The sequence below is a fragment of the Diorhabda sublineata genome, chromosome 8 (assembly GCF_026230105.1).
Source record: "Diorhabda sublineata isolate icDioSubl1.1 chromosome 8, icDioSubl1.1, whole genome shotgun sequence".
Taxonomy (NCBI): Eukaryota; Metazoa; Arthropoda; class Insecta; order Coleoptera; family Chrysomelidae; genus Diorhabda; species Diorhabda sublineata.
Window position 1 is genome coordinate 31,940,053 of NC_079481.1, and position 15,336 is coordinate 31,955,388.

The 15,336-nt window shown below is 29.7% G+C and overlaps 1 protein-coding gene across 1 annotated transcript; it reads left to right on the top strand.

The window, feature by feature from the left end:
- Window positions 1-1,007: 1,007 nt before the first annotated feature.
- Window positions 1,008-14,124, top strand: LOC130448188 (integrin alpha-PS5-like). The gene is made up of 20 exons (XM_056785437.1): window positions 1,008-1,257; window positions 2,408-2,511; window positions 3,722-3,798; window positions 3,911-4,049; window positions 4,423-4,499; window positions 4,800-4,944; window positions 6,634-6,716; window positions 7,283-7,465; window positions 7,563-7,665; window positions 7,720-7,914; window positions 8,772-9,070; window positions 9,142-9,308; window positions 10,586-10,787; window positions 11,452-11,594; window positions 11,723-11,906; window positions 12,210-12,444; window positions 12,505-12,583; window positions 13,438-13,564; window positions 13,724-13,777; window positions 14,003-14,124. Exons 1-20 carry the CDS (start codon window positions 1,085-1,087, stop codon window positions 14,054-14,056), a joined length of 2,823 nt encoding a protein of 940 aa, XP_056641415.1. The 5' UTR covers window positions 1,008-1,084; the 3' UTR covers window positions 14,057-14,124.
- The last annotated feature ends 1,212 nt before the right edge of the window (window positions 14,125-15,336 follow it).

Below are 15,336 nucleotides of genomic sequence, written 5' to 3' on the forward strand. Positions count from 1 at the left end.
TAAGGTTGGTAAATAGGGCGAAAACACGTGTCCAAAATTTCAAACATTTTCTATTATTTTTAAAACAACAAACCTAGTATTTTGGCTTTATTGTTCACCTCTATTAAAGTTTGAAAGAAAATTAACAGATGTCACCCACTTCGGAATAGTAGATGACTGAGTATGTTACAGGAAACTACAGTGGATTGATAGAGACAGAGTGGACGCCATGTTTAATCCAGACTCGGCTGATTTAATATCTGTTCTTCTCATAATAACGCTCATAAAAGAGTTATTTATATTCTCAAATACATAATGAAAAACTTTTCGAGAGCTCAATAGTATTTTTTACTCGAAAATAATTTATGAAGACATTCCCAATTAGACAGATTACTAGTATTGCTCTACTCCACCCTATTGTCACACATAAAGCACGTTAGTGCCACGAGTTTTTTTCACGAGCTTCTACAGATACCGGTAGAAAAGAACGACGCGCATGCGCTGTATTGCTCAATGTGACTAAACTGATCCAATCTTTAATTTCTTAAAGTTGTAAATATGGGTTACGGTAATTAATATCAAATAAATATTTTAATAAGTTTTTCGACCAATAAATACTTTTTAGCATAGAAGCAAAAAATTAGTCAATTCGATTCGAAATACAACGCAAGCAAATGCAAGTCTATAATAGTCTGTTTTGTTTACATTTGTGAGACGACACGACAGGAGCCTTATTTAGCATACTTCCTCAAAGAAATGTAACAATACTAGTAAAATCGAATTTTCTATATCTGACGAAATAAATGAATAAACACAATCAACGTCAATAAATATCATCACTCATTTATAAGTAACCTAACCAGTGCCGGAGATTTTTTATTTTAATTACCTAAATTAAATTCTAAATTCTCGTTCTAAAATAAGATCTATACGACACTGTGATGGATGAAGTGAACAAATAATGGTTTTTCTGCTTTACACATTGAATAAACAAATTCTTATCAATTTCCTGTGATTTAATATTAGCTGGAGAGTTGATGATACATCCGCCAATATCGGGCATCAAGTATAATCAAGAACAATTATTTTTTTCTCTCCGATAGAAATGATGAACGTTCGTAGATGTATATTATTAACGTTATATATATGTGGGTGTAGTGTAAGAGCTGTTAATTTTGACCTTAATAAAGTAGCATATATTCAAGTAAATGAAAATGATAGAAAAGATCCTTCTTATTTTGGATATTCTCTATTATTACAAAGAGGAACAAAACCTATGTAAGTATTATAAAAAATATCTTCAAAAGTGAATAAATAAAAATAAACAATTAATATTTTCATTGAATTGAAGAACGATCATTTCTATTTTATAAAAATGTATTTCATATTATGATTATTCAACATTCGTTTGAATAAGAACGAAGAGCTTACTCTTGACAGTTTACTTCATAGCTTATTGGCTACGAAATTTCCCGCCGAAGTGATCTTCCCGCGGGAAGAAGTTGATTGGTGGGAAAATTAAGTATATATAGGTAGGTTAGGTTAACAAGTTTCAGTTTTCTTTCGATCTATCGAGACGATAACATATAAAAACCCGCGTTAGACAGTGTTGGTGTAGTGGTAGTGTAATAAGTGTGTTCAGTAAATAAATTTTGAGGAAAAAAACTTTGTGTGTTGGTTACAGGTGGACTCCCAAACGTATTTACCATTAAATTGTCGAACTTTGGGTTTGAAATTATATTTTAGGTTAATTGAATATGTTTTTATGTTATTCTACATATATTATTTGGTGAGGAGCTCTACTATGGATAAATCTACTAAAAATAGACGTCAAACTTCATTTTTTATCGAAAATTATTCTAGTTTTAACCTTTTCTACAGCTCCTAAAATATTATCTTCAGTTTTTATAGTCTTAACCAAATATTTGTGTGCTACAGGGGAACTTCCGAATGTAGTTACATGATGGGGTCGAGAAAATTGTCTAAAACTTCATTTTGAACTGAAAATTGTTCAAATTTCGTAATTACTTCTCATTTCTCAAAATACTAGCTTCAGTTATGTGATTTTGAGTTTTTACTCAACATTTATCACTTGGTGTTTTACAGAGGGAATTCCAAACGCAGTAATAGTCAATAAAATTCTCGGTTTTTGAATTCTAAACAATAGATTTAATTGATTGTGTTGTCTTTCAATGTTTTTATGTTATTTTATACAAGTTATTATAATTATAATACATTACCTACAACTGTAGCGATATAGGTTAGGTTTCTATTATAAGGATTTGTTTACTTAACTCCCGAATGGCTATAAATAAAAAATTTATTGCCAAGTAACCAAAAATATTGAGACATTTGTAGTAGTATAGAAGTTTTCCAATGCCTCTAGAGAAAAAATTCCGTTTGAATTCAAATGGGTAATTATTTTCAGAGTTATAGTAGGATCTCCGAAACAAAGTCAACAAACCGGAGGTAGTATATTTTCATGTGACGTTTTATCGAACGAGGGGTGTACTAAATATAGCACTACAATCGGTAAGTACGAACTTTTTAAGAGTAATAAACCATTTCTAATAATGCAATAAGAAATATTTAATCAAATAATTATTTACTACTTTCCTAATCCGGGGTTTATATTATCTGTTAATTTCAAAATAAACAAAACAATTGCACATAATACAGAAATCTTAACACAAAGACCGTTGCATTTGATCAAATGACGTTGACAATTCTACCAACTACTTAAAATGTTCCTAAATTAATATAACGATCGTGACACGAAAAACCACGAACGACCCAAACTTTACATTCAATAATTTTGATATTCGAGACATGAGGTTCGTATTCAAAAAAAAGAAATGTCATTATATATTAACAGTTTGATTGTTGTTGTTTTCTGTAATTTTAAAATTTTGTATAGTTTTGTGATTCACTGCCAAAATAACGTGAGGTGGATTTCTAGAACTATTCAGAGTATACTGTAATACAGAGTTGCCATATTTATTCGAGCTCCAGCAAGAGACAATTATAATATATATAAATTTGCTATATTATAACGAAGCAACTATAAATAGGCAAATTTATTAATAATATGTGTAAGAAAAATTATTAAAAACTGGATGAAATTATTATAACTATACATAATTTTTCTTCTTTTCATACGAATTCATCACATTTCGTAATATAGTTAAAACAAACTAGAACACCTGGCAATGTTGCATCAAAACGTTCAAGTGGTTCCTAAGAACAGAGATAACCAATGGTGTACGACTAAATAATAAACAGAGATAGCTGCTTCACATAGAAATATCAACCATAATTACAAATTCTGATCTACTCGTTGGATATGTTCGCGATACTGATTTTCGTAATTTAAATTTAGTACTAATTAGTGCTTTTGTGTTAATTTATTAAGAATTGGATTTATTCGCTATTGAAATACACACGAATGATACTAGTTAAATGTTTTATTGTATCTTCAAGTAATCAACATATTCGTACAGTGCCGTATTAAGCTAGAGATGGAACTTGAAAGTGAACTTGTATTATTAATTTGTGCGGTATTTATTCATAACCTACAAAACACATCGAAATGCTCGTTGTACGATGATATGAATAAACTTTAATCTTGAACGAAACTTCATACATTCCACGTTTATTATGACGACGATTTTTTTGTTGATTTGAATATTTTTGGTTATATCAGCGTTGCCAAGTGGTGTAAATTTCCGTTAAATATTTTTAGACAACAACGGAACATTTAATGGTAATTTTTTTGGTGTCGCGATTGACGGAGAGGATGAGATTGGAAAGCAATTTGTTGTAAGTAAATTATATTTTCGATCGGAATTTAGTTGTTTCGCACATACTTTATTGAAATTCATCACTAAAATTGATAACTAGACTTAAAACTTAAAGTTGGCAATTTTTTAAGGCTTGTGCTCCAAGAAAAGTTAGTAAAGCAGGCACCAGTACCAACACTAATTATTATTTGAGAGGTTCTTGTTTACTCCACACAAATTCGTCCCTAACGGGAATCAGAGGAATTGAATTAAGCCCTCTAAAAAAAGAAAGTAAGTTTTTTCTTTAAAATGCATCATTAACTTTTTTAAAAGTTTTAGTACGCCCCTGTAAAACACCGGATAACATTGAAACTTGACAAGTTTTTGCTTTAAAATGTATAAATAAACTTTTTAAAAAAATTAAGTACGCCCCTGGAAGACACCTAATAACATTTCTAAGAACTACGTAAAAAATTAATAGTCGAGAGCCTATTTCTATGAGTCTTAATATTATATCTATGGTCCGATTACGTCAATCATTTCGGATTACTTTCAGATCAAAATACCCAATCATAGTTTCCGGAAATTGTATAACAAATATACCCCCACTACTATTTTGTAAATGACAATGTTTTCAAATATGTCAGAACGTTTTTATTTTTAGATGTAATCGGCTTCGGAAATAATGAATATTATTATGATAATGCGTTTGGAGAAGCAGGCATCGCTATCAGTTATAAAGTGAGTGGAAAGTTTTTTATCATTTTTTTAATCATAAATAACAAAACTTCTGAGGCATCTTTTAGATCTCGAATATATTCGCGCCGTTTCAATAAACGTTTACGTCATACAGCACACATGATTATAAATTCGAACAACGTTGCCGGACTTTGAAAGTAGTAGGGAAATTTAGGGAACGTGTTTAAATTAATATTCATAATCATAAAAGTATATTTGCTATTTTTGTCAAGTAAATTTCCGTTAAATCTACACAATGTTTACTTTTTTAAGAATATTATTGATTTATTTATACAATTATAGAATAGTACGACGTTAATTATGGGAGCAACAGGTATTAAAAATTGGAACGGTGCTTTGGTTATTCAATCTCTTATTTATTCACAATCGCATTATTTTATACCCAAAAAGGAGAATCCGTCCGCGGCCGAAATTTATAATTATTTGGGTGAGTTAGTTTATTGTACTATAAAATCGTGTATAATATCCTTGGAACTTCCTTTTTTATCGTATTTTTAATTTAAATTGTTTTATTTTAACATATTTACCACGTTGAATGAATGGGCAAACTTTAATGCAAACTGGGCATGCAGTTTGCAATATATTTTGAATGATTTCATTATACTAGATTATATACAGGTTGAGTAATTATGAAAATTACTCAACATTTTCAGTTGCAAAATCTTGTTTCTGTTTTGATTTTTCAAATTATTTTGTATGATTTTGTTTATTAATATCAGTTTTTCAATTAAAAACTTCAATTCTAAACTAATTTTCACCATTAAAAATGGTTTAATCAGAAAAACGTTTTTCGTAACATCCCCTGTATACTATTGTAAGTTAAAATACCGAAATCTTTAATTATGGTCGTAGAATTTCGAAAAAAATTTCCATTCCCACTAAACCGATGTCTAAAATTACGAAAACATGAATGAAATTTTGATACTAGTTTATATACAGGTCGTCTGAAAGTTACTTGACATTCTAAGCGTGAAAATTTTGTTTCTTTAGTGATTTTTTCAACCATCGTATATGATTTTGTTTATAAATCTCAGTTTATCAATAAAAACTTCAATTCTAAAGTAATTTTCACTATTAAAAATGGTTTAATCAGAAAAACGTTTTTCGTAACATCCCCTGTATACTATTGTAAGTTAAAATACCGAAATCTTTAATTATGGTCGTAGAATTTCGAAAAAAATTTCCATTCCCACTAAACCGATGTCTAAAATTACGAAAACATGAATGAAATTTTGATACTAGTTTATATACAGGTCGTCTGAAAGTTACTTGACATTCTAAGCGTGAAAATTTTGTTTCTTTAGTGATTTTTTCAACCATCGTATATGATTTTGTTTATAAATCTCAGTTTATCAATAAAAACTTCAATTCTAAAGTAATTTTCACCATTAAAAATGGTTTAATTAGAAAAACGTTTTTCGTAACATCCCCTGTATACTATTTTAAGTAAAAATGCCGAAATCTTCAATTATGGTCGTAGAATTTCGAAAAAAATTTCCATTCCCACTAAACCGATGTCTAAAATTACGAAAACATGAATGAAATTTCGATACTAGTTTATATACAGGTCGTCTGAAAGTTACTTGACATTCTAAGCGTGAAAATTTTGTTTCTTTAGTGATTTTTTCAACCATCGTATATGATTTTGTTTATAAATCTCAGTTTATCAATAAAAACTTCAATTCTAAAGTAATTTTCACCATTAAAAATGGTTTAATTAGAAAAACGTTTTTCGTAACATCCCCTGTATACTATTTTAAGTAAAAATGCCGAAATCTTCAATTATGGTCGTAGAATTTCGAAAAAAATTTCCATTCCCACTAAACCGATGTCTAAAATTACGAAAACATGAATGAAATTTCGATACTAGTTTATATACAGGTCGTTTGAAAGTTACTTGACATTCTAAGCGTGAAAATTTTAATTGTTTCCAAATCCAGATTGCTTGATACTGACCAAAGTCCTATAAAAAAGCAAACTTCAAAACTATTTACAAAAAAATGAAAAACATTTAGAAAATTCACTATTATGAGTTATTTTCATTATTCACTAATTTTTATTCAAATTTGATGCAGACTAATTTATTGTAAAATGTTATTTAACAACTATATTTTAGGTTATAATGTTGGTTATGCGTATGTTCGAAACCAACCAATTATGTATGCAGGAGCACCTAGAGCCGAACATTTATTAGGAAAAGTGAGTGAATAATAGCCTTTTATGTAATTTACAGCTACTTTCAAACGAATACAATAGTTAAATTTCCAACTAATTCACGTTGTCCAAATATCGATACAATTCAGTCAGTTAACCACTTCAATTGGATACCCTGTATATAGATAAAAATCACTGCAATATCTTTTAGTAAATAAAAACATTGATCAGATCGATATCGAAGAGTACTGTAACATCTCAATCCCTTAGTTAATAAAAAAATCCTCGATCAGATCATTTTAGAATAATATTACACCCATCGTGGCTCCATCTGTTAAGAAATAGTAACGTATTGATAGATCGATTTGGCAGAGCACTGTAATATATCGTAGCTCCACCTGTTAGTAACTAGAAAAATTCATTTGTCGTGAAAGAATACTGTTATAACCCGTTGCGCCATCTGTCAGTAAATAAATAAGTCTAAGTTTCCTGATTAAATCTTTTCGGAAGACAACTACGTGTTATATTGAACTATGAATTTTGTTACCAGGGGACTTCCAAAAGTACTCAAGTATTTTGTTTGTTTTTAAGAATAATTACCGATATTTTAGGTGAAATTTTTTCACAATTCTAAAGAAACAAATAGTTTCACCGGAGAAGAAATGGGTGCTTATTTCGGATCGGTAGTTTTAGCTCAAGATGTTAATAACGACGGTTCGGATGATTTGTTTATAGGTGCCCCAACTGCAGCTGGTAATTCTTTTGATGAAGGATGCGTATATTTCTACAAAAACGTAAGTACCAATCTGTGGATTTCAATTTCGTTTTTATCCATCGTATTTTTCATTTCATTCACTTATTTATTTCGTTTTTGTCTTGTATTACATTCAGGCTTTGAGCGCGACTGCCAAACTTTTTGGTAAAGGTAAAAAGGGTTCTAGATTTGGGTCTAGTATAGCAGCACTTGGTGATATAGACCTGGATAAATTTAACGGTAAGGAAAATATGGAAATAAGTGCAATTGATTTCATTTAATGCGTTTGAATAGATGTTGCTATATCTGCACCTTTCGAAAACGATGGTACAGGTGTTGTTTATATATTTATGGGTTCAAGCGAAGGTATAAGAACCACTTATAGTCAAAGATTGGTACCATCTGATTTTCCAGGAAATCATTATCCAATCAAAGGTTTTGGAATTGGATTATCAAGAGGAAATGATGTTGATGGTAATGGTCACAATGGTAAGCAGTAAATAAACGACAAAATATATTTGGAATTCTATTTTAAGAAATATACCAGAAAAATTAGTTCAATTGAGCACCGCCCAGATTCATTAGAAACGATAGAGAGTTGGAAATATATTTAAAACTGGCAACGTTGGCTAACTAATACTCTATCAATGGAATTTTGATAGTCTAGTCAAATTTAACAAAATATTAATTGATAATATCAATTCTTGAATTTCATTTATGATGTGCGCACTTCTAATTATTTTTCATAAGTTTTCTCTACGTGGAAAGGTCAAATTTCATACTAAAATATTATATTTTCTAAAATCTTCTCAAATAATAAAGTCGAATTTATTATTATAGAATTAACTTAAGTAGCTAAAAGTAAAACGCAATTTTACTGAACTATAATTTAAATTTATATAGACGCGGGCCAAATCGAATGCGTATGTTTTTAAGACGGTTAGTAAAATACAACACGAAGGTCAAATAACTTTATAAGCTGGTTCTCCACTAAAGGAAAATTGATTATCTCTTTTAAACATTAACTCAATTCCTTCTCATTTTTACGTCTTAAATCGACTATTTCTTAACAGAATAGGTTGAAGCGACCAATTTTTCGAGTAATTAACGTGGACAATATAAAATTCGTAACCATAGGTTAGTTGTCAGTTTTTCAGTGGAGACCCGGCTTAATACTCGTCGAATCTGAAGGTGCGCGTGTTAATTTGTGTAATGGTTACAAAATAACTTGAAGCTCAATTATTTTTTTTAAAACTCAAAACTTGCATATTTAGGCTTAGTACTGATAAATGTTGGTTATTTAACAAATGTTTCAGACATTTTGTTTTACGTGTCGTTATTTACAGATCTAGCAGTAGGAGCTTTTAAGAGCGGTCACGTTTTATTCATCCCTACAAAATCAGTTATAGATTTCCGAACGATTTTACAATCGAATGAATCTTCCGTATCGTCACTCAACAATCAAATCACAATCACGTATTGCGTAAATTACAAATCGAGAAGTAAATTGAGTAAAATTAAATCGATTAATTTCCAATTCAAACTCGATATGGATTATCGCGTTGAGGGACCCAAACTTCACGTTGAAAATGTTACAGTGTTGCCAGAAGTAATGTTATGTAAACAACGAGATGTTAAATTAATGGTAAGCTTCATTATATACGGGAAATTTGACGACAATTTGTTAATAGTTGGTTTTTCAAATTTTCTTTACAGCAATCTGACATAAATCCTCTCATCTTTTCATTAGAAACGAAAATTCTCGATAATAGCATTCATGCAGCAGGTACTTTTGTATTAGATAAAAATATTCCTTATTCTCACGGATGCGGAACCGATGATATTTGTCAAACTCAAATTATGATTGAAGTAAAAACAAATACGTAAGTATCAGTTTTGTTCTTAGTTAAACAAATACAATAAATTGTATCCGACAAATTCAAACACCTGACAACACCGCAATTGATCTAACGACTAACAAAAAATCAATACTTATAATCAGGACTTGAACGATTTAAACGATTAGTTTCCCTCTTCGTCTAATTCTCGAATTTTATAATTTCCTCTCTCACTCACATAAGCGGCAACGAACATAGTAGACTGAATATGTCGTCCAATCACTGCAAAAAACAGTTACAAGAATAACAGCATGGAGTACTGTTTACGTTAGATGCAAATTAACGTTGAAGTTGTTATTTTATTTATGTTTTTTCAAGAATTATAGTGATTGAAAGTTATAAATTTATTAATTGGTGAAATAGATTGTAATAAGTGCGTATTATATCTCGTGAAAGAAAAAAACTTTCCCTCCAGTTTATGGTACATTATATACCGTGGTCTATGCTTCGAAAATTAGTTTTTAATTATTCCAAATGTGGGTTTATTCTTGTTTAATTGAGGTGAGTAAATGAATAATTATTAAAAAGCCTAATAAGCTGAAATTAAATACACATTTAATAATCTTTCGATTAATCTAATAATAGGTATTTATTATACAAGGTTTGTATAATATACAATTTTTTTGTGATGATTTAATATTGAAAAATGATATTATAACAATATTCAAGTCGGGGAATTATCGAGGTGAATTTGAATTTTGAAATTAGTAGGCTATGTTATACTTGATAATTAGATAATGAAACTTTTTAAGTAATCAAAGCTGCCAATTTAATTTTGTGATTTGATTTAGAATTGTGAACTTGCCGTTTGAAATGATGGGATACAACGTGCAATGAAAAGCATGCGCAGATGAAGTCAACTGATTGTGTCATGCGAGGTCAACCTGTACATAGGCCCCAAGAGCAAGGCCACTGAACGTAGTTTTGTTATTCTCATTTTTTAACGGTTAAAAAATATTAAACAAAATTTGAGGTTAGGAATTTGTTTACTTTTACTAATGAATTTTTTGTTAATGGCAGCCATGATGCAATATTTTGCAATTTATTGAACGTTACCTTGTACCATGTTAAAAGGCTTTTATACGGGTGGCAACGTAAAATGTGGTGTATAAATGAATTTCGGTATACTGAGTGAAACGAATGATTTTGTTTATTGGTTAAGACGGCCGTCGAAAAGTGAAAAACGAGTTATAAAATAAACTTAACACTTCAATGTGCGAATTGTTACGTAAATATTGAAGTTTTATTTTTTTAAATTATAGAAACAACATAATAGTTGGACAAACTAAAACAATAACGGTGAAAATATACGCAGAAAATGCGGGAGAACCTGGATATCAATGTCAAATATTCATAACTGCACCAGACAATATTCAATTAATGGATGGTAGGAGGTGTAAACATGAAAATTCAACTTTTATATGCCCATTCGCTGCTACATTATTCAATTCAACTGAAAAAGAGGTATATCTATAGTATTGTTTTTGCTAGGGGGTTTCTGTAGGGGTGTGTGGATTCTACATTCTAATTTATAAACGTAATTAACCTAAAATAAGATAAACTACAATGTTTTCATCCCCTTCTAACGATTTGAATTCGATATTTTCGCATCCCAAGTCTAAATTCCCCTCCAATAGAATTGGAGGGTTGTAAATGTCATTCAAAAGGTGTTTCCATGTTACAAAATGTACATTGAATTAATTAATTGTTCTATTTGGTGTTTTCCCACTATATTAACATTATTTTCATTATTGTCAATACATATGTATACAGGGTGTTTACTAATAACAAGCGTTACCAAATGTATCGGTTTTGCTTAGAAGAATTTCACTTACTATTTTTAATTGGCAGTATATCTGAAGGGGGTAGTTAGAGGAAATTTTCTTATAGGAAAGATTGGTACTATTTTACACTCTGTATATATACAGCTTTATTAAAAATTTATTATTATAGTTTCCGTATTAGGTTCCGTACTGTATATATCAGTTTAACAAAAAATAATACGATTTTTATTTATATTTGTACTATTTGATGTGTGTAACATTCATTATTGCATTAATTTAATACAGGGAAAGTCAAAATGTGAATTAATGCGATTCGATTTTTTTTTAAAGAAACAATTTTTCAGGTAATTTTTGACGTTTCATCTATACAATTAGATATCGACACTGTAAATACGACTTTCAAATTAACGTGTTTAGGTGATAATATAGATAACGAAGAAACTTTAATTTTATTGGTTACAACATTGAATTCACCTTATATCGAAGGGTGAGTGGTTTTCAGTTGTTTATTCCGAAACTTTTACTTACAATTTTGACATACGGTGACGATTCGATGTCTATCTAAATTCGAACAATTTTAAACATTACAAAATTACAAGTGTTTTCATCATTTAGGAAATCGGATCCTGAAAATTACGAAAATTACGATATTAGTTCCACGGATGAAGCTGATATTGATATTCTTCATACATTCACTTTAGGAAATTTTGGACCGTCCCCGGTAAAAGCGGACGTTTATTTGTTGGTACCGCAAAAGAAATTAGCAAATATTGATATGTTTCGTTTTGTCGAAGCTAAGGTAAATATGAATAATTTTTATTATTAAATTTGATTATAGAAATAATTATAGTACGTCCCTGTGTAACGTGCAAATTTTTTTTCGATTTTCGACTTCAGGAAAATTGTTTTTACACCAAAATCATTATTGGATATAATCGAAATAGTGTTTTTCAGTATTTAGTTTTAATTTTAATTTTTATACCAGACTATAATTGATTATATGGTTCGCAACGTTGCCAGTTGTTGCAACTAAATTTCCTTCTCCCATCTACTAACAACTTGGCAATGGGATTTAATGGTAATTGTTTTGTTTGATTTGTAGCAAATTTTGAGAGGACTTGAACTACCTTGTACTTTAAATAGCGACGTTGTAAATAACGAGAAAAATTACGAAACGACTTCGGTGGTGAGGTCGTCGTCAAATAAAACCGTTTACTTTGATTGTTACGAGAAAGACGTTAACTGTTTAGAATTATTTTGTGACGGTGATTATTTGTACAAATCTACAGAGACTGCCAAATACACTTTGAAAATTAAAACCAACACTAAAATTTTAGGTAAATAATTAACTGTCTCTCTATATGTTACAATGTTAATTGTTTCAATAATTATTCCAGCTGAATTTTTCAAAACTCAATCGGCAGATAAAAATATTATCGCCTTCGTTTCTTCGGCTTTTCTTTACAACGGAACACGGTAAGTGATTCCAATTTCATCTCCTTCATCATTTTCTTTATCTCTAATTCTCACCAATTTGTTAATCGTTTTATATTTAGTTAATGTGTGAATAAGCAAAAATACGACTAATTTAGAACCTATATCCGCCATCTTGTATGTCATTTGTAACGTGTTATATGTCAACCATCTTGTATGTCATAAATATGACTGTGATACGTCAAATAGTTTTCAAAGTAAACAAATATTCCAAATTTTTAAATAAAACACCCTGTATTTTAGTAAAAAAACTAATTTCAGTTAAATATCAATTTTTCAATCTCGAGATTCAACACGTTTCAATTCAATTTCAATATTTTTATAAATATTTAAACTAAAACAAAACTATGGATGATTACAGAATTTAATATTTTGATGCGCAACTTTTGAACGTATCCGTTTCCGCGACTCAATTTGTTTAACAAAAATTGATAAAATGCCAAGATTTTCGAAGATTAAATTTGGCAACGCCGTCGTTTAGATGACTGACATTGCTTCTTTCACAGCAGCTGACTGCACCGAACATGTCCGGTTACATCGCGGAACCGCTCGAACGCTAGATTGGATTTATTCCCTGAATACAGGTCGAAACAAAATATTCGGTCGTATATTTATATTTTTGGAAAACACGTGAAATCGCAATTAAAGGATAATTGTTAGCTAATTGAAACGATAATGTATGAAAAGTTATTTTCTGCGCGATGGTATAAATTATTTAAAAAATTTTTATTTCAAAAACGATATTGTCGTGTGTAATTATTTATGAACTGTAAATTTTTTCCTACGAGTACGTATTTGACAATGTTTTGATTGTTTTCGATTTTATTTGTTTTTAGAGTTGAAGCCACAGCCACAACATTGTTATTGAATTCCCATACAACATACATACCCTTATGGGTTTACATTGTGGCGTCAGTTGTTGGTATTTTGCTATTAGGTCTAATAGTTTTCATTTGTTACAAGGTAAAACTATTTTCTCAATTCTCACAATTTTATAATTCCATTACATCTAGGCAGGACAGGCTCCAGGATGGAGACGCGTTCGTAACAATACTTTATATGTATAATTGTCATTTTCAAATTCCGAATATCCCTCGTATGCAGATTTTTTTTTCGTTTCAGTGTCATTTCTTTGATCGAAATTTCAAGGAGAAACTGAACAGTGAACGATTAATGGTGAGTTATTTCTCAGGTTTCAAATTAAGAAGAAAATTTTCCATTTTTAATTGTATAACCAAATTTTTAACCTCCCTGTAGATCTGATATTCCCTTGTTTTGTCACCTCTAATCTCGTTCGTGGATCCTTCCTCATGTACCCATTCATATTTCTATTTTCAATTACACGAATTAATATTTCCCAAGCTTGGAATTTGAAAATTTCCTAATTTTCACTTTTTATAGGATCAGCACATCGAAATGGATGATCAAAATGGAACAGAAGACGGAAAATCATAATTCCTAATTTGTTGGGCAATAATTTTGTTAAAACACATATTTCTATCAATAAAATCAATTGGAACTTATTTATTCGTGTTTTATTCAATTTATTTCAGCCACCCTGTATAATATAAACAAAGTAACTTGTTTGCTACCAACTCCAATACCACATTCTTTCGATAATTAATTTAAAGGTAAGTACTATATGTCAACTGTCATTAATATGGAGTTGAATAATAGCTTTGTTCGCGGTAGAGGTTCTGAACTTGCCTTGTCATCAGATTCATGCGCATTTTGAAATTGTACGTTCGCGGTGCTAATGAAACACGTTCAGGAGTGTTCTTGGAACAAAGATTTCTATTTACGAACGCGTTCTGATTACTTTATATTAAGATTCTGTTAAAAAAGTAACAAGGCCTCTAGTATAAATCATTATGTAAAGATCAAAACGATATAATAAAAATACGTTATCCTGTGATGTCAAATATTACAGAGAATTTAGATATGCCATAGAGCATAAGAATGTCAAATTGTCAATAAATCTAACAAAGCATGCGCATTTGAAACGTATAAGACAGAATATATATATATTTATTAATAAATTTTTTAGTTCTAAAAGTCATCTAAATGTGTAATTAACTTGAAAATACGATAATTAAATTTTAAGGAAGGTACTAAATATTATGTCAAAAATTACAATTGGTCTGATGAGGCAGCTTGGAAAAACAAAAAATTGTAGTAAACAATGGAAATCAAATGAATTGACACAAATCATAAATAATTTACTTTCACTATAAAGTATTATAATTAAAAACTATTTACGAACCTAATAATTTTATTTCAATTAGTTCGTTTAATAAATATTTTGAACACTTACTTTGTTATAAAAAACATTCCAATAAAGTTTTACGGGATCAATCAATAAACATAGAAATTATAACATATTGGCAAAAATATTAGGTTATGAAACTCGAGCATTAAAAATATTTCACACATTCGCAAAAGATACTTATAACACTTTTAATTTGTTTAATTTTATATTCACAATTTCACCTCTCAGACACAACGTAAAATAAAATCATAGAATCAAGTCGAACAACTTCTCTCTTTTGAACTGAAGGTTAAACTACATTGTTGCCATGCTGCACAAAAATATCATATTTTGATAAAGACTATAAGAAGTCGACACGTTAAATTTTCATTAGTCTTTAAACAATTATAGAAGAAACTAATTTTAAATGAGAAGAAACTTAAAATCAACAAGCTTTAGTTGCATAAACATTAAAAGGTCTAAGAAA

What these genes read in the sequence shown, in the direction of transcription:
- LOC130448188 (XM_056785437.1), top strand. Translation starts at nt 1,085, where the DNA reads ATGATGAACGTTCGTAGATGTATATTATTAACGTTATATATATGTGGG. An exon ending in TAAATATAGCACTACAATCG is followed by an intron (nt 2,512 to 3,721) that starts GTAAGTACGAAC and finishes AAATATTTTTAG; the next exon opens with ACAACAACGGAACATTTAAT. An exon ending in TTCGTTTTGTCGAAGCTAAG is followed by an intron (nt 11,907 to 12,209) that starts GTAAATATGAAT and finishes TTTGATTTGTAG; the next exon opens with CAAATTTTGAGAGGACTTGA.